The sequence below is a fragment of the Corapipo altera genome, unplaced genomic scaffold (genome assembly GCF_003945725.1).
Source record: "Corapipo altera isolate COAL_440 unplaced genomic scaffold, ASM394572v1 1, whole genome shotgun sequence".
Taxonomy (NCBI): Eukaryota; Metazoa; Chordata; class Aves; order Passeriformes; family Pipridae; genus Corapipo; species Corapipo altera.
Window position 1 is genome coordinate 38,959,556 of NW_020884873.1, and position 20,885 is coordinate 38,980,440.

General features: G+C 37.3%; 1 protein-coding gene across 1 annotated transcript in view; it reads right to left on the minus strand.

The window, feature by feature from the left end:
* The window catches only part of CNTN1 (contactin 1), a 243,206-nt gene that overhangs the window by 12,865 nt on the left and 209,456 nt on the right, over positions 1-20,885 (minus strand). The window contains exons 19-23 of the mRNA XM_027659979.1: positions 19,453-19,687; positions 15,700-15,803; positions 9,281-9,467; positions 7,725-7,837; positions 6,432-6,588 (exon numbers count right to left, since the gene is read on the minus strand). Of these exons, the coding sequence (XP_027515780.1) occupies positions 6,432-6,588; positions 7,725-7,837; positions 9,281-9,467; positions 15,700-15,803; positions 19,453-19,687 (796 nt within the window). The remainder of the gene's footprint in view (positions 1-6,431; positions 6,589-7,724; positions 7,838-9,280; positions 9,468-15,699; positions 15,804-19,452; positions 19,688-20,885) is intronic.

A 20,885-nucleotide genomic window follows, 5' to 3' on the forward strand; every position in this document is an offset into this window, starting at 1 on the left:
CAGTACACTTTCCTGAAGCAGAAGTATAAGGTCAACTGCAACAAGTGAGACCAAAAGCCTGTTGAGCTCAATTCCAACAGCGGTCTGTAATGGATGCAGTGAAAAGGAAAAAAAATCATGGCATGCAGAATATGATTTTCTTTTTATATTTTTTTCCACTGTGTTGGATTATCTCCTGAGCTACCTTGTAGCTTCTGTTCAGTAGCTCCTGAGTCAAAGGCTCAGGACTATAGGACATAGTTTTAAGTAAGGGCTGATAAACCAAGCCTTTTTTTATAAATTTGTCCCCCAAAATGTCCTGTCACGGGAAGTTCCACAATTTAAATCTGTGTCATGCAGAAGAGTATTTGATAGTTTTCAATCTGCCTGCTAACTTTACTAGATTACAGTCATAATGTGAAGGAAAGTGAATAACCTTTTCCTACTTACCTCTTCCTATTGTTCACAACTACCTTACTAGCCATCCTTACTCCAGCTGAAGACTTCTTGCCTTTTTCACATGGCTCACCCAGAATTCACTCCAGAACTGCATTACCCTCACAGTGTCTTTACTGTCTGAGATCTAACAAGAATGTGTCTTCCATGACAGTCACAACTTCCTATAGCATTCTTGCAAGCTTGGAGATAGCCAGCAAACTCTCCAACAGGTAACAAGTTGTATGTTACAAGGTGTACACAGTTGCCATAGAATTTGGTGGGTTTTTGCTAATGTTAAAAGGCACTGCAGAGTTCTCCTGATTTCAACTGACCATGCAATAGCCATCAACGGGGCTTTTGCAGGCAGTTCCCAAGCTCACACAGATAGGCATGTGGCCTGTCAGACAGAAGATAAAAGCATGAGGAAGGTACACAATCTTTTTAAAGACAGTAGCCATTTTTTTTTCTGTTTTTTGATGTATAGGAACTACAGATTCCTGTCTTGTCAGTATTCTCTAATAAAGAGTAACCTAGTCTGCTACTGTTTTTTGTGATACTGTTTTCTTATAAGCCTCTGTTGTGTTCTAAATCCATGTATGTACACATTCAATTTCTACCTATAGAGCCTGTCAACCATCACAACACAGTTTACTTATATGTGTTAGAGCTAAAAAGGAAATTTTACTGTATTCAAACTTTTTGTATACAGGCTTTCCATTATAAATAAATATAAATGACAAAATAAACACCGTTGGGATTATCACAGGATAATGCAGACTAATAAAACATAACTAGATATGAAAACATTTCCACAATCTGTCCAACTGTTGAGTTCAAATAGAAGAAAAAGAGGAAAAATTGAAATTAAGGAGAATATGGCTTTTCAAGAAAATGCTTGTTATAACACCAAATATGTTGTAATGCATGGAATTGTCAAGCCTTATTCATCAAAGTAAGGCTTGGAAGGACGCAGTACCAATAAATCAGAACTGTGATAAAATGAAATGTGACAATGAAGGAAAATCAAGAGAAAAACAAGAGAACAAAGTATGTTGATTTAGGCAGATTTAGGTACCAGGTTAGAGGGTGGTCTAAGTATTTACTCCTTAATTTTCTACTTAATTTTTGAGTAATGAGACAACATCAAATGCATCGTGAAATTACTGTTCTTTTACAGGAGAGCTCTTTTGGAAATGTACCTTTAGTTTAGTCTAAACTTTTTGCTGCATTGTGGTCACAGTTGTATAAGAAGATCCAAGATGAGTAACAGAAAACTGTCACACCAGTTAGACAGATGACTTTTCATTAGAATTACTTGTGATTTTTACCTGTATTCTCCTCCTCTTATACAAACTGCCTTTGCAACAGATGGACATTTTCAAATCATATTTGATTATGCCATGTGAAAAGTGAATGATCACCTGACTTACTTGATACTAAGGAAAGCAGTAAACACTTATATGCCCTTCAAATAACAACTCAAAAAATTAAAAGATAAAATGATTAAAATGATTGTATAATTTACTAAAGGCAAAAATTTTGCATTGTCCTTTGAAAAAGCTATTATTCAAAACAAATACTTTTTCAGGATCCTAAAACATGCCTCTGGCAAATGGAATTCATATGTGTATATATATGTGTGCAGTGAACACAAGAAGCCATAATTTTGTACTCCTGCTATAAGCATATACAATACATAAATTATTCTTTGTCCTTGTCACTATTTAAACTGAGACATTACCCTGATTTCATCTTTGAAGATTAAGGTGTATGGTATTTTCCTTTTTTTTCTCAATTTTTTCCCAAATGAGAAGTAACTGCCCCCTCTCTCCCTCCCTGGATGAAATTTTAAAATTTGAGAGCTTGATTCTGTTTTTTCCTTACTTTGTCATAAATTAATTGCACTGGGGCCAGTGCAGTAACACAAGTGAAGTAAAAAAGAAACAAGAACCATATGGCTTTAGTTTCTACTGACTGCAAGATTGCTTTGATTACACTAATATTAATAATATGGAAAAGTACTGCAATCCAAGAAGCATGCAAAACACAAAAAAACCCCCGCAGCCTTTAATATATTTCAAAAAAACCCCAGATAAGACTATTATTAACCATTGAAACAGACTTCTTCGGTTTAAGAAGTAGTTCCAACTTTATCTGGCTGTGGTAACTCAAAAATGAATTTTAAATTGCGTAGCTCATTAATTTACTATAGTGGACTTGATAAATATCTCCAAACTCCTAATTGTACCACAGGCACTGGCCAATAAAATGTAACAGTTCGTGACTGTATTTTACGTTGATTATAGCTATTTGCTGAAATGCAGGTAGGCATATATACAGAGTGAGTTTATGATAAACACTTCTATTTCAAGATTAAATATATTCCAAGAAATATGCATGAGATATCTGTGTTTGGTAAACTTCCTTTATATCATTCTCAGCTAAAAATGTGTATCCGGTAGGAAGCTGAATGGTTACATTAGAGCAAAGTAGCTGCAGGATGTTTGCCTCCACCTTTTGCAAGTGACTGGGTTTTCTGTGAGAAGAAGGAGGAAAAAGAAAATATAAAACGAAGTTTTTCCCTTAAACAAGGGATTGAGTTAGAAATAACATCTAGTTTCTTTCACATTTGACTTTCAAATGTAATTAAGTTAGTTAAAATGTCCTATAGTTTTAATACCTAAAAGATCTCAGGGCCAGTTAGGGTTCCTAAACCTGAAATGTAGGCCAAAAGACATCTTCTGGTGTCCTGTCTGGCCTCCACCTGTCTATCCAGATGATCTCAAGTCCCCTGTAGATCGTGTCATGGCTGCCAGAATTGTGTTTATTGCCCCTGGCAATCTGGGGCATCTCAAATACTACATTTGAGACGGCTTCAACATTCTGAATTACACCCTACACGACAACCAATTATAATGGGAGTTTAGACACCTAACTCAGCTGTGTTATGGAGATTACTTTGGATTTGATATCCCACGAACAGCAGGAAAACACCAACCTGGATAACACATGAGTTTTCTAGACATTCCTTTCTCATTCCAGTTTAGATCTGGTCATTCCTGGTCAGCATACAGGTTATTTTGAACCTCTGCCCCAGCTGTTTAATTCTCCCCATTCACATATGCAGGAAATTAACTAGGTTTGCAAACCCTGGAATCAGATGCCTCAAGGTCAGGTAAGGCATCATTCCCCTCTGAATTTGGTAAGATGCCTTATATTTTGGCTTAGCTACCTGTTTACATCTCTCTGTAAATATGTAACTTCCATTTTGGTCAGCTGACCCCAAAACACACATTCCTATGAAACTACGTCTTCTCTTCTTTGGAATTCTCTGAGAAAAATCGTCATTACTTAAAAGCTTCTTATCACTCTATCATTCTTTCGGGGCAACTATTCCAAACCCTGAAGCGCTACTGGAAAGTTTCCTTAAGAATAAAAAAAAGCAGACATAATTTGCCATGTGTAGGCGTTAAAACTACACTTTGTTCTGCTTTTTGGAAAAAGTATGCATTGAGCCTAGAAATTGCCTGAAATTCTTGCCCAATTTTCTGTATACTACGTATTCCAAAGAGATTACCCTGCCTTTTGTTTCCTTTTTTATCTTTACTAAACTGAATCCAGGGAATGCTGCCTTTATCTATGTCACCAGAGGCACTCTCCCTCTCTGTCAGCTGCTGTATGGTAGAATTTGTGGATGAAAACTTGTCTGCAGTGTGGAAGACAGAAAAATACAAAACTCTGTGAAACTCTTGCATTTTTAGGTTGCTAACTCTCCCAGTGGTGCTAATTTTGTACGGGCATGCTTAGGACAGGTCACACTGGAAAGACTGATCAGTTTGGGCTTAACATTGTACTGAAGTGATGGTTCTGCTTCCAGTCTGGGAAGTAACCTATCTGCTGTAGCCTACAAGGTCTTTACATCACATTCATGACAGGTTCTAATACATGTATGATACAAAGATACCTAGGACATGTCCTAAAGATAGCAGTTGCCTCAAATTTTTTGCAGCTCATAAAACATGCCAAGACTGATTGCCAGAGTGTATGATAATATCCACAATGTATTTTTTAAAGTGGTTGACTTAGTACCCCAAAACATTCTCATAAAATATGGCAGACAAAATTAACAGATATGCTAAATTGATTAAGAATTCAGTCACTGGCAGAATTTAACACACGATTATCGAAGAATGGTCACTGAATTTCTAGTGCAATTGCACAGTGAACAGCAGTAGACCGAAGTCAATCCAATATTTTTCATCAAAACCAGAAGTAAACACTTAAGGAACCAAAATGGCAAAGTAGTGACAACAACGCATTCATAAAAATTCAGACAGCATGGGAACTTAAGCCATTCAAACCAACTGTCCTTTGTAATAATCACATGCAAAATTATACACCAAGGATAAAAGAGACATGACACTGTCGTGGTACAGATAAAGATGAGGGACTGTATCCTGGAAAGCAAGGATTACAAGAAGAATTTAGAGTTGGTGTTGGATAAACAAGATGAACACCATTTTATTGCCCAGTGCAAGGCAATAGATGGCTAATGAAAGCCTTTCATGAATAATGCTGGGAGTAGTTAAGTGTAGGAAGGCGAGACTATCTCTGCAGACAGCAGAGTTGAAACAGTGCATATAGTTATAGCGTCTACAGTCCTAAAAGAAGTCTCAGAAGCTGGAGAGGTGAAGAAAAGAGCTGCAGAAAGTATTTAAGACCTGAAGAAAATGTTATGGAGAAATTCAATAGTCTTGTTTAATGTCTATTTAACATTTGATTAGTATCATTGGCTCGTATATATACATTTCTTAATGGGAAGAATGTATCAGACACAAAAAGACTCTTTAATCTAAAAAAAAGTTATAAAAGGAAACAATAGCCAGACCCCCAAAACAGATAAATACATATAATAAAATTAGGTAAAAAAATTAAATCAGTTCAGGAACAGAACAAAGATGCAAAGATGCTTCATACAAACAAAAATGGTGATACCCATGAGTTCACACCAAGTGATATAAACTGCACATATTATTGAAAAAGTGCAGACGGGAAGTCTACTCCTTTAGTAATGGGGAGCTCCTCTCACAGTACAAATAACACAGCGTAGGCATTGTTTTTTTTAAAAAGCCACAATAACGGTTGCATTGCTTGTGTGAAAAGAATATTCTTGATGTTTAATACTTACTATTCCCCAAATTAATTTTTTTAATTAAAAAGACAAGAACACAATGCAAGTGTTAGAGCCATAACCTTGAAAAGACACTATCCAAGTCCTTGAAGTCTATTCATATGTTCTATTTCATACACTGTGTGCCAAGGCACACTACTACTTAAAAACCAAAACTAACAGGAAAGAGATGTGCAGACCATGTCTGAGCTTGTATTTAGAGTCAACATTGAGCATAATTTGAATCATCCTAAGCCATGCTCCCTTCTCTTCTTTACCAGTCATCCAGACCACTCTGAAGTTGAGCATGCTGAGTTTCTCATTGCTTATTTATCATTTTTCTGTCACAGATCCCTTTTTCACTGAGAAGTGGAACTTCCCCAGCAAGTGGTCTACGGATCACTGTGCATCACTCCTTTTCTCTATTACTTTCCTCTTAGTGGCAGTTGACAAAGGAATGAGATACAGAGGCAACAGGTACTAGGAACTATAGGGTTATTGCAAGCTGACACCTAGATCCTGAGGCCTGCACCATGTAGTTATCCTTGTAAGATACTACTAGAAGTGGCAGCCTAACCAGGGGCATTAGTAGAAGCAGTCTGATATTTGGAAAATTGGCAGTGCTCCCAGGATTGAGCTGGACTGCTACAGAAGTGTTCTGTCTATGCTATGAGTCCTGAGAAATGTTTTAAGGTAAGCTCCTATTCTCAGTACAGTCACCACTGAAGGGCTCAAATTTTGGATGTGAATGGTGTGCCCATCTCTTGATAGTGTGCAAGACAAAAATATTCAGTCCAATATTTCCAAGGATTGTGGGACAGAAAAAGGAATGTTATCTACTCACCTGAAATTTTTATTTGAGCTACTTCTCCATCTCCTCCTTCACTGTGTGCTCGGACCTCAACAACATATTCACCATCACTGGGGACTGGGACCTCTATCGTGTGCTTTCCAGTTGAAAACAACTTGCCTTCATGTTGTCCATCTGGCCTATAAAGTACCTAGGAAAGTCATAGTAAGTATAGTTATTGAAATGCTACATTTCCATGAAGACACAGTTATGTATGTACAGTGTGTCAACGAAAAAGTATTAAGTTTTTATTTATATATGAAGCCTATGTATATATATCTCAAAACTTAGTGGCTGATACTACTTTTTCCATTTATACACAGGGAGAATCTAGATAGGATGTTTCTTTACTGTTTTCTCTGTTACAAAATTATGCCACCTTTTGAAAAATAATTTCAGTGCTTATACTCAAAATAAGCAATTAAACGATGGAGGATAATAATGCAGGGTGGCAAAGAGCATCAAACAAAAATATGAGAATGCAGTTGGGTTTTCTGACATAAAATTTGTAACAATTTAAAAAAATGAAACAATTATAAACTTTATTAACTATCAGTGATGTTAAACTATTGCAAATGTAATGGTATATGTCTTGTGGGACCTCAAGAAAAGATCCCAATTCCTTCTGGAATAATCTCTGTGAAACACAATTCCCAGGAAGGAGTTCAGCTTCTCAAGCGCATTTGTGCACGTAGAACATGATACTAATTTTCTTACTGCCAAGCAAGCAGCAAAATGAAGCAGGAATTAATATTTGAAGCTTTCTATATGCCCTACACTTAGTATATGCACTTGTTCCAGTTATACAGTAACTGCACCTAACAACATTAAAGGTCCCTTCCCTTGCTCTACCTTCCCAGACTTAAAGACCCCATGTTCCAGGAACTGTAGCTCCCATGGAGATGGGAAGGGAAAGCTGAAACAATGCACACTAGTATAAGGACAAACTATAAAGCATCCTACTTTTTCAAGCATTATTTTAAGCCAACAGACAATAAATGTGATCACACGGGAAATGAGGTTGCTGGAGTCACTGCTATGAACCTTTCCATAATATGGCTTACCACTCAAATGAATTGCAGTGCCCCAATGTCTTCTCATAATATTGACTAAGCCCACTGGCTTTGCCCTGAGCCTACTGTATGGCTGTGATAGCTGAGCATGATACCTTCATCTTAAGCATTCAAGTATGTTTAAGTCTGATTAGGTACAAAGATTTGCACAGTCTACAAAATGCATAAACCATGTAGCATAAACAAAGACAAAAAATATTTTCAGATATCATACTTTGTATCCTTCAACTGCAGACTCATTGGACATTGACTTCACGTGATCCCAGGTGATGATGTACCTTGAACCAGATCTTACAGAACTGATAATTCTTGGACGTTGGCTTGGAGCTGAAAAGCAACATATGTGTAATGTAAACTTAAATGAGATTTCATAAATGTTCAATAACATTGTTATTAAGAAAGGTAAAAACCTAAAAAGTGAAATCAGGCTGACACTTATATGAGCAAGGGATAGTCTCCTTGGAATGAACTGCTACAGTTCTAGCCAGGCAATTTTGGATGGCTTGTGCAGTGGCTGCTTTGTCAGTTTGCCTTTCTATTCTGCAAGAATAGAAGTGGTCAGCATTACCCTTCACTATGTTGCTGGCCATGTGTATTTACTGGCATGCAACTATGTTCAGAATCTCCCAGAAATGTGGCTTAGGTGAGATTAAATATTAAGTATTTATAGGCCTTTCTACAGCATTTAACTCAGTTCTGTAGAAACAGAAGTACCCCACTGCAGAAACCACTAATTATAATTCACACAATAAGCTTATAAAATGGACCCTTATTCAACACAAATGAACCCTGTAGGTGAAAGCTGCACAATACTTTATTTACTGACAGAAATCATGAAATTAGTTGTACGTATTTTTAGCCCATGTAAGTGCGTTTTAAACATACAAGACATATTTCTTACATTGCTCAGTCAATGCTAGTACTAGGTATCATAATTAAGTCAGGAGCAATATTCAGAAACCTGTTATGGTATGTAAATTCTAGGGTGTGATTCAGATTGCCCATTTTTAAGGATGCCTGATCCTGCTCCTCCACTGCTAATGAAAATGGCAGCTGGTCACATTCTAATCTTCAGAATCCTTCCTGCTACTGACTGAACAGAAAGACAGAGCACACCTGCCTAAGTAATCGCTGGTTTCAACTGTTCATCATTTGGAATATCATGTCCAGCTTTGAGATCCCCAGTACTAGAAAGACACTGGTAATCTGGAGTGTGGCTACCAACGTGGTGGGGAGCTGGAGCACTCGACATGTGAAGGGAGGTTGAGAGAGTTGGGCTTATCCACCCTGGAGAAGAGACTGCTTTGGAGGAGACCTAAGAGTCCCTTATCCTTACCAGGGGGGTTATCAAGAAGGCTCATCAAAATGGTAGGGAAAAAGGATGACTAACAAAAAGGCTCAAATTTGATTTAAAAGAGTCTTAGACTAGATGCTCAGAAAAAGTCGGGCAGTGGAAAAGGTTTCTCAGAGAGGTTGTGCGGTCTCTATCCCTTCAGGTTTTCAAGATCCCGCTGAATAAATCCCTGAGCAACCTGATCTGAGCCTGTAGCTGACCCTCCTATGAGCCTATAATCTCAGCCTCTTTACTGCCTTTTGTAAGATATCCACATTGTACACGGCAACAAAAGAGAGGAAGGAGAACCTTAGCAGAAATTTTCAGACAAAGAACCAACACCATATGAAGGGAGAACATTCGATATATGAACCAGAAGCCATGTTTGAAAACATGATGGACATGATTACACTTAACCTAATGTTCCATTTACTTACGTGCTTTCCTGGTAACGACATCGATGGTGCTGCTGGGAGGTCCATAGCCTGCACTATTGAAGGCAGAAACATCTACATGGTAGCGAGTATTAGGCTTCAGGTTTTCCAGTTTAGTTGAATATTCCTGATTGCTCACTTGTACCCGCTGTGCAGCTGCTTCTTTATCATGAGCAGCCCAGTAACGAATCTGTAAGCAAGCAAATTGAAGGATTACATTTAACATATTCAGTCACAATGAAATTTTATTAAAATGTATGTATTTCTATATTGCATACTCTGGGTAACAAGTGAGCTAAAAAAATTTAACAGCAACAGCATGGAATTCCTTCTATAGGCTGCAATTTTATCCAAGTTGTGTATACGCATAAAGAAACAGAAAGAAATGCAGATTTTATTACGAAAACTTTTCTCACAGTGGTCTAACTTGTTCTTAGCTAAGTCACTGGAAGTCTGGGAGATGGATAATGTCTTCAGAGAACAAGACTATTTTCTTCTTGCTCTTTTGTTTGCACATTTTACTCTGGACTTTACTATTGTTTTCCTACACTAGGAGAGACTAAACTCTGCAAATGTTTTCAGAGTATTTTGTTTAGAATGTCTTAGAAATTTAGCCCTCTTGTACTTCTGTCTAGGGAATGCAAAGTATTCAGTCATGTTACCTGTATGTGTAGGTCTGGATACATGTACTTTAACAAATTTTCTAAAGTTCTTTGACTAAATTCAATCAGATTTCATAGTACAATACGACATTTGTCAAAGTAGGTGAAAAAGAACCTGAATATGCTTGAACTTGTAACATCTTAAAATCCAAAGCCAATTAAGAGTACATAGAAATTCTGTGAGGTTTTTTTTTATCTCCAAGAACTTGTTCCATCCTATTTTAATTCATTACGTATTGCAAAGCATCATTTTAGAACAGAGTAATTCCTATGGACTGTTGCCATTCCATCACATACACAGAGTCTTATTCTGTTTGGCCTTGTGAGATGCAAATGAGAATGGAACACTGTCAGTCTCTGGGTTTTGTCTGGTTTATAACCATTTACATGAGACTAAATTACTGCACCAACCTGAAAGAGTAGAAAGCCATGTCCATTACATTTTGGGTTTGACTGTTTTAATTCTAAGCATTTTGGCTCAGCTCCTGCCGGTCTTCATAATGACTTTTGGGTATGCTACATGACAGACTTTAAAAATTTTTTAGTAATAAGTTAATGTTGTTGGCAAATTCAGGCTCTATGAAAAATCTTGATTTGTAAGATTTTACTATTGACATTAGGTACCTGTCATTTTTCCTTTTAAATAGCAAATGCTTTAATCTTCCATTCTGCTGACATTAGTTACCCTTGGAACCTTCCTTTAAGGAACAGGTTAGAAGAGCTGATAGTTTGTCAAGACGTTAATATCACAGTTCTCCTCTTTACAAGTTATGGGTACAATCCTTGTTTGGTGAGGCTTTATTTTCCCCTGTTCACATTTAAATTAAAATATTTAATACAAATATTTCTTTATTTTACCTTTTGCTGTGTCTGAATGAGGAGAGAGGCAGTAGGTGATTTAGTAGGGGATTTCTCTTCACCTGCTTCAAATGTCTTTGAAAATGAGAACATCCAGTATCACTACTCAGAGGTTACTCTCATCTAAATACTTCTTGTAGTTTGTCTCTTGTCATTATGTGTTGCCTCAGTCTTTCCCACCAGTGCTACAAGTTACTCACACTGATTATTATAAATGTGACAATATCTTCATGGCTTCTGTCACTCTTTCATGGTGCAGAGAGAATCACGTTGTATCTGCAGACCAAACCGGCTTTGCTTTTTGAATTCAGCAGGTATACCTGACTTTCAGGTACAAACAGGTAATTCTTAGTTCTATAAATGTATGTCCTGCATACTGTTTTGGAATTTTAATTCACTAGCATCCTAAACATCAGTTTACTGTAATTTAGGCACTCACACTCATGAAATTCCCACTTATCAAGGTGGCTATTTTCATGAGTCAACAGCCTTTGCCCCAAATGAGTGAGGACTGTGCACCCAATCCATCCTGCAGGCTTCTCCAGCTTGATGAATGGTTTCAAACTGGCACGGATCTGAAACTGTCACAGTCATTTCAGCTGAAGGTCTGATTATGATCTTAAAAACAGAATTTCTTCGATATAATTAAAAACCTGTTGTAGATAAGCTGCTTTTGTTGAATGTAACCAGCTGTACACCATAACCTGTAAAATATAAGTGGCTGATTCAAGTTTGAGAGGTTGAGTACATCAGGAGCTAAAGGACATCATGTCTATCTCTGTCTCCAAGTTCAAACAAGTTTCTAGCCTTCAGCAAAGGGGTGTCTGTAAAGTTCTAGGTGGCCAAAAGTTTATTAACCATGACAGGACCAATGGTAGCTTTGTTGTTGATATTAACCGTCCACTGAAGCCTAATTAATTACCTTTTAGTATGATCTATTATGTTAATTAAGTACCTGCTTTACCTAAAGATGGAAAACACATTTTATGTGAAACTTTTATTAGTCATGTGGCATACATTGGAAGCCTTCAAATTCCTCTGACTTGCAAAGCATTTTACAATCCTAATGTTCTTTTGCATTACAGTGATGCTAAGGGTGTAATATACAAGTAACATACAGCATCAAACAAGACAAGCGAGAACAATGAATGAAAATGTAAATTGCTTCACCGAGAGCATATTACATTTCAGGCAGAAGTAATATAATTTAAAAATTAAATTAAATTTAAATCCCTAATACTATTGTTTTTGGCTGCAATGTTGTAGGCTTCACTCCTATACTGTGTGAGCTGTGTGTCATGCACATAGAAAGTTCTTCTTTAATACACAGTCATATTTAATACATAGTCATATTTACATATTTGGAAAAGAAAAAAGTGAAGATTACTTCCTTGACAGCTAAGAAAAAGTACTGGCTTCTTTATGCTATTCCTACATTTCTTACTTTATATTTAAATAATTTCAAATTATCTTGAAATAACTTGGAATTTTCTTTCACTCTCTTACCTCTGGGGAAATGATATCTAGAATCAAATGCCCCATTGCTTCAAGAACTCACATTTCTCCACTTGAATGAGTAGCCCCTCTCCCTTTTTGTTAAATAGTTTAGATAGTAGCTCCAGACAGTCTGCTTTTTCCTGGTGCTCTGCATTTACTTTGTTAAGCAATCAGTCTCCAAAGGACACAGAAGGGTATTTCACCCGAGCTCTAGAGTATTTGTGGGAAATAAGCCAAGAATGATCTCTGTGAAGGAATGCCTTAGACATCATGAATTGGTGCAGCTCTCTGCTGAAATCAGGGAAAAAACTGTCTTTCATGGTCCTCTCCTCTATTCAAGCTTTAATATACTGAAATATATCAGAAGCTGTTTTTGCATCATGAAACAACAGCTCCTATACTCATGAAAGTTTTACATAGGAAGGACATAAAAATATACTTTACTCATATTAAAAAAGAATGCTAATAGCATATTTCAGTCAACAAGAGACAATGGTGGTGAGTAGTGATAAATTTGTTTAATAAAATAAGCCTATATCTATTGCATAGAAGCAGCAGGAAACATGGATAGTGTCTCTGGTACTGCATGCACTGAAGAGCTGTGGCTTTTATTTTAGCAGGCTATTGTAAGAACTCATAAATCTTAAAATCTCTATATGGATGGAGATAGTTTTCATACTTTATCTCTTTTTTAAGTGTGAACTGAGGATACTCCTCTGTAATGGCAAAATGTATCAGCTCACACTCATTACCATGAGGGCAGTCATCCTGACAGTATGCATTAGTGTCAAGAAAATCTGATGCTTCCTGGTGTGAGAAGTGTTGTGTCACAGGTGAAATACCTTCAGGTATTTGCTCAGGGTACTCCCACCTCTTAAACTCTAGCATTCAGAAAGTCAATTATGCAATCTTCAGGTAATAATAAAGACAAAAAAGAAACTGAAGTGTTCTGGTGAATGATGTTTTTTGTTAACCTGAGCAGTAATTAAAAAAAATAACTATTGTAATACTTACTGATGTCAATATACACAGAATCTTCCAGAGATAGTCACTGGAATTTTATAAATGCAGTTTAAATGTTCCTTCCACCACAGCTTGTATTGCAATGCTATTAGAGAGCGTCCAAAGGAGGGCAATGAAGATGGTTAAGGGCCTTAAGGGGAAGCTGTATGAGGAGTGGCTGAGGTCACTTGGTCTGTTCAGCCTGGAGGAGAGACCTCATTGCAGTCTACAACTTCCTTGTCAGGGGAAGTGGAGGGGCAGGCACTGATCTGTTCTCCGTGATGACCAGTGACAGGACCTGAGAGAATGACCTGAATTTGTGTCAGGGGAGGTTTAGGTTGGATACAGAAAGAGGTTCTCCATCACACAGAGGGTGACTGGGCACATGGTCTGACTCTTCGAGATTATCCTGTGCAGGGCCAGGAGCTGGACTCGATGATTTGTGTGGGTCCCTTCCAACTCGACATATTCTGTGAACATCACAAAAGCTATCAGCGGCCCTGACCTTCCAGAAGAGCCCTCTCTATTTTTGCCGTGTCCTATGGCTCCTTCAGGACTGATGGGAGAACATAGGAATTTCTTTTCGTTTTCAGTGGAGAAGCACAGGTTTGCCTTTTGTTGCTTTCGTCTCTTACTAGAATGAGTCTGGTGATTGCTCAAGGGAAGAAGATCTCTGAATTAACACCTTATTGAGCACATTTCTTTACAAGTTATTCTCTTTCTAGCCAAAAGATCTTCTACATTTTTTTCTGACATTTTTCCTTTTTTTTCCTATCAACTGTTCCATGCATTCTGGTCTTTCTCACTAAATCCTTCCCCTCCCTTCTTCCCCGATGTCCCCTGTCAGCAACTCACATGGCTTTATGTAAACAAAGGTAAAATTAAAAAAAAAATGGCCAAATGTGGGTTGCCTATGGGCATGGCCTCCCACCATGTTCTTTCCCCATTTATCCTTAACCCTCTTGCCTTCCTACCCCAGTCCCTACTACAACTCTCAAAATCCAGCCATGATCTATCATGGCTGTAATCCCAACTCTCCCAGCTCTCTCCACATTCCCACAAGTCTGCTAGTGTGTGCCTGCTGAGTGTGTGTTCTGGTTATTCCGGGTGTGCAGGCTTCAAGCCCAATTTCTGTGCAGACCGTCCAGCTCAGGAGTGCACAGAGCTGTTGCTACAGGGCTGTCTCAGTTGAGCTCACACATTTGAGCACTCCACCCAGCTCTCAGCTATGACCATCATTTAGTCTATCCTACTCTAGAGGCACAATCCTTACAAAACACCAAAACAGTGGGTTACTTTAGTAAATTAGGAGTTAACAATGATATTAGTGTCTTAATTTCAAACCTCAGTGTCCTCTGTTTGTAGGTTTTAAACCTAATGTCTGTACTGTATAAAAGCAAGCTTTACATGGGACACTATATTCTAGTTCCTATAGAGGTCTTCACTATAATCTTGTTAGGTATTCCAAAAGTATTATATAAATCTCATGGAGACAGAAACAGAGATCAGGAAATATAAAACCAAGTACTGCTAACTTAAAAAACATTTATTCGTAGATTTCAGTTATAAAAATGAGGTTACTCCTCGTTTGTATGTGCTCATTTTGGAACACAGAAGATACCAAGTAGCTGACAACTTGAATCACAAAGCAAGTCACTAACAAAACTAAGACCCAAACCCCTATTCCGGAGTGCAGCCAAAGTAAGCAGGCTGTACACTGCAGAGTTTGTCAGCATCCACTGTGTATGGACGATGTTAAGACTTTCCTGATGGAGTACTACGTGGCCATTTCTGGTTGCACCTACCCTTCAGTTGTCATCTCTGTAGAAGGACAAAAACAATTTTTACCAGTAGTACCACTTAGATGGACCATATAAACATGCCCTGAAGCCCTTTTTTATGTGGAAAATAAAAACAATGAAGAAAACATTACTGTCTTGCACAATAGCCGTGTCTATGTTATACTGGATTCTGGGCACTTGTCATGTAGTCCCACTTACTATAGGGTTTGTGGGTGAAATATATTAATAACTGCTGATAATTTAAGTGGGCCATCATTTATTTTCAATTTTATGTATGTGTTGACAATTACACCCAGAATTTAATTTCAATATGTTTTGAGAAGTTAGAGATAGGCACTCAATTACATAACATAGACAAGATTCTTTTATGAAATAATGATACCCTATACCAGTTGAACAGTGAGAACACACATTTCTTAATATGTTTTAGTAATGAAGTACATAACACCAAAAATAATCTGCTTCTCAGAATGCAAAATCTGCACAGAAAACACCAACTAAAGGAACCTAAGAGACAGAATGCTAAAGTAGGAATTATTCTTGGATTTAACTACAGAAATGAAATTAATAAGAAGATATACAGTATCACCTCTAAACTCACCTGATATCCTTCCACAGATTTATCAGAAACATGGTGCCAAGAAACAGACATTTCAGAAGATGACAAAACTTTTACACTCACATCTGTAGGTATTTCAGTCGGAGCTGGAAGATGAAACATATGTTAAATATCCAATCTGATCCTGTGATATTGTTATACTTGCTTACTGGGGCTCTTCTCCCTTCAGTATTTTATATTTTCTTGGTATCAGTGAGCCAAGTGTTAGCCTTTAATCTGGTTTTACTTGAGTAAACTTCAAATCCAGTGATGATCTGTATGGAAAATGACTCTATAAAAACAAAGCAATGATCCCGTTGTTTGGCTCAGATTATGAATTTTTATGCTTCAACAGATTCCATGATGAAATTAGTGTGAACTGAAAACAGGCTTTGGTAAATAGAATGAAGCATCCAGTGATCTTTTACTAAATGGGACAGCAGATCCCAGATTACATACATCACATTTTTTACGTTAGTTACACCCAAATACTCACGTATGTCAGTCATGATGATGCAAACTTTTTATGAGCACAGATATTAGATATACGGCTGTCCAGTCGCACACAGAAACTTGAACATAAGTGTGAAATGATCCAAAGCACCCTTCTATCAGGCATACATCACACAGTAGATTTTGTTTGTGTTTTTAGTTCTGGACAGCGGCCAATGCACAGCACAGACCATTATAATGTGATATGCTTTTATTCAGGGCCTAGAATATTAAGTTCTAGTTTCATTATAAGAAGCTGTTATTTCACTGCTTGCTTGCATTTTAAGTAAGATAAGGAATCAAAAAAGGCATAAACTTAGCAATGTCTAAGAGAGTTTTCCAAGCTAAGAGCAGTTCTCTGTCACAAATCTTTTGAAACAAGTTGCAACAGACGGGCATGGCAGCCCCAGCTGAGGAAAGCTTTCATATACTTAATCTTCCAACTGGGCATCCAGTCAACTATGCATCAAAACAGCCACTGTTAAGAAAAAAATCAGTTACATCTCTCATGAAAAGTATCCTAGGTAACTAAATAATCTTATATGCAAAGTTACCTTTCATAATTGTCTTTCAATGGCTGTTAATAATGCAAATGTCTAATTAAAAAATTATACATTATTGCAAAATTGTTTTCACAATGACAGGAATTTAGATAAGCTAGAGGCCTGTGCACTCATTACCAGCAATCATTACTCACTACTAGCAATGGCAGGTATGACTAGTAGTTGTCAGACATGGAACTTGGCTGAGAACACATGGGAACACAGAAATTCCCCAGTCACTAAAAGGTAATAACGCTGCCAACAGTTATAACTAGACAGACACAGATCTATTATAAAATACACAACTTAGTGGAAAAATTGTCACTATATTTATGTATGTATGTATATTTATAAATACCTGTGTGGAATATTGTATGACCATATTGCCTTAAGATCTCCCTAATACCTTTGAGAAGCTGTGTTGTCTAACAGTAATAATATCATTTGCTGATTTAGAGGTACGGAAGTACAGGTGGAATAGTTGAGATCATTTAATCTATTCCCAAATCACTTTCAGACTCCTCTCTATTGTATCAATTACAGAATTTTCCAAAATATTTCATACTGAAAAGCTTCAAATGCCAGGGATTTTGCTGACACAATACTAATATAATGTTTAGACAATATTTCATCTGCTTATGCTTGTTTATGAGTTCCAAACAATTTATATCTCTATTCAGCATTTACATTCTATAAATATTTTGCAGTGTCTCCTGAGCCAGAAAGATGACATCAGTTGCTTTTATACAGCCTTCTAATTCAGTAATTCCACCAATAAAAGAAGGAATCGTGGGCTTCACAAGATGTTCTCTTCACTGAAAACATAGTGGTCATCACACAATTACCTCCTAAGCATAACTATACAAAGTTCAGGCTGGCAGCCAGTTAGCACACTACAAGGTATGGAGGTGATTTTGTTCAAGCCCTAATGCCAGGAGAAAACTCTGCAGAATGCTCTTTGGAGTAACTTCTGTTACATCTATGGGAAAAATTCCTTCTAACCTGTCCTGCAGTTCCTGGATTTGATATGGGCAGTGGTCAGGGTCACAGCTCCACACAGGAGCTGTAAGCACTACTGATAAGGTTTGGACTCTTGTGCTTGAAATCAAAGAAGTAGGCTCACTGAGCTTCTACTCCTTTTGTTGTCTGCATCTGGCATCATTTAAGCGTAAATGTTTTTGTCAGGTGTCTGGACTTTGTTAATGTCTATGTTAGAACATCAGCAGCCACTTAAATGGCCTCTTTATCTGGAAGTTGGCACTACTGCACATTTGCTTTTCCTCTGTCTTTTGGAGATACTAGACTCTACTATGTCCCTGAACTTACAGAGCTATACAAACACTTGTCATCTCTGACATGGTTAGTATAATCCTAACAAATACATGGGAGCTTATCAGTCAGCTGTCGATAGGCAAGTCTCTGAGAAAGGATGGATATTGGAAGTGTTATTTGGCTTTTATTACCATAGCCACATACTAACACATTTATACAATTGCAAAAACCTTTGTGTTGCTGCAGCAACTGTTGAAGATTATTTCCTAAGGTACACTTTTAAGAGAAAAAAAATTAGTATTAGCCTTGTTAATAGGTGTTGCTAGGTGTTGCTAGCCTGACCCCTGAATTATCATAAGAATTGAAAGTACTATTTTATCTTTTCTTTGTGTGTGGCCGATTTGTGTGCAAAGTTCCCATTAGTGCTAATGGGAATCATGAACATAAATCTTCCATAAAGTACACAGAATAAAGAGCAGAATCAGAAGTGTGAGAGTGTGGCCCTGTTATCATATCCCTCTTTGGCTCTTTGGTCTATATCTGTTGACTTTGTGAAGGAGATTTTGCTCTGTGGAAAGACAAATACAAGCAATTCTTTGGGTTTCTGGCAGAAATTAATAAACTGTATTTTTTTAGAACAGACTTGAGCGATGATGTTGCAATTAAGGATGTTGTATATAATTCCTCTGATTTAAGGTAAACTTTCTTCTAGCACTTTCTTCTGCTAAGTTTGTAAAGTCATTTAAACTTCATTTCTAAAGATCACAGCATGTGAAATAATTCTAGTAATAATTAAGAAAAATATTTTAGTGGAATGTCCAAAAAGTTTCCATTAAATTATTCACTTGATAGCTCTAACATGCAAACCAGAATAAAGAATGGGACAGGGATAATTTATATTAGACCCCAAACATGCTGGAAATTTAACTAGGTACAACTGAGCTATCATTCCTTCCCAATTTTGGGCTAAATTCTGATACTGATCTACTAGAATAACAGGCTTTAGTGTGGTCTGTTAAGAAAAAAAAAAATTACACATATGTCAAATACATGTATTAAGATCACAGAGACATTGCTGGATAAAGATGTAAATGTTTTAGGTGACCAATATGAAGATCAGAATTCCTTTTTCTATATTCTTAAATCTTTTAACGGCTGTGTGAAGAATTTTGAATGCCTCTGACATACTGAATTGCCCATTGACAGCAAGTACAACCAAGTGATGTGCACACCATATAAAGTAGTCTGAAACTGGCTATTCAGAACAATGGCAAGTGTTTTGTGTGAGCAAAAATATACCCCCCCCCCCCCCACTGAAGAAGTATGCTGCTATGCAAATCAGTGTCTCTGCTGCTATACAAATCAGTGTCAAGGACCAGGTTCTCTCTATTGATGTTCGTAGTGCTGATCTGGACCTCCAGTGTAAAACTTATTCGGAACCTTTACTCACCATCTTGTGCTGAATAAATGACTGCAGTGAGACTAAACGGTCCATCCCCTTTGTTGTTAAAAGCTTTCACTTTTACTTGATACTGAGTTGAAGGTGGCATTGATTCATCCTTGTGGACATATCGGCCAATTTCAGGATTAGTAACTGTAACTCTTCTCCATTCTTTCTCACCAAATGGCTTGAAAGCCACTATATAACCAAAGTTATTGCCATAGTGGTATTCTCTTGACAAAGGCTGAAAAGGTAAAAGATAAACCATTAATTTTTGTAACCAGCTAAACAAAGAGGTCTAGAACAGAATATAAATAATGCAGAAAGTATCGATATAAATGTAGGAACACTGAACTAAACTTCCATTTTGCCCTGGTTTCCTTCTGTGGCTTGCCCCCCCCCCTTCAAAAATAGACCCGCAGTATTAGCATATTTGCTACTAAAACATTTTAAGACCTTTTTCCTCATCTGAACTCAGTGTAACAACATCATGTTACCTCCCATAGAAAGAAACCAAGAATCATTGTGTAATAAAACAGTTGTAGCTAGCAAAAAAGACTAAAGGAGTAAGGGACAGTGGATATGCAACAGAGACACACTAAGCCAGTATTTGCATCCATGTATACGTGTGGAGATAAATATTTTTGTGAAAGAGAAAGAGTGAAGAGAAAATTTATATGTCTGGCTGAAATTATTTTAATTTATCCAAAGTTCATCACCTAGGCAACTGGCACAGCTGGTGAAGAAAGATGAACATACGCAAAGAATGACTCATCCCAGCACTTTTCACTGATGATGGAGGGGATCCATTTGCTGAATTAGACTATCTACATACATTCTAACTGGTGAATCTTTCAGTGAAATGACTCCCACTTTCAGCATTAAAGGTACCTATTCAAACTATTTCTTAAAACTGTAGCTGATTTCCTATACCTAGGAATATTGGAAAATATAAAATTATGGAAGACAATCTGCTATAATAAGTTTTACTTCATTTACCAAAGCTCTACCTTCAGTGATTCCTCTTCAGTCCATGGTGCCTTTACCATAAGTATTTAGACACTGCACCCAAAAGGCCAAAATCAAGTCGTTCATCTGGAGGCTGACTGGAAGCACCTTTGGAAAATAAACTTCCTGCATCACCCTTTTCCCTAATGGAAACCTCCTAGAGAATAAACAGTTTATTTTGAGGCAAAGGTCCTGGAGCAGTGACACAGAGAGTAATTGTTCTCCTTAGGTGTTTGTCCACTACTTCAGCACTTCAGCCTATGTGTGGAGATATTCTGAGGAACGACTTATGAAAATCTGGTGTAGCTCATCTTCTGAACCTATCACTATATCTAGCTGCTTAAAATAACCCAGAATTCTTTCTCATATGCCAAAGCAAGCAGCCTGGATGAGGCCGTAGTCTCAGAATGACTTTCAGCCAGAGCATACTTTAG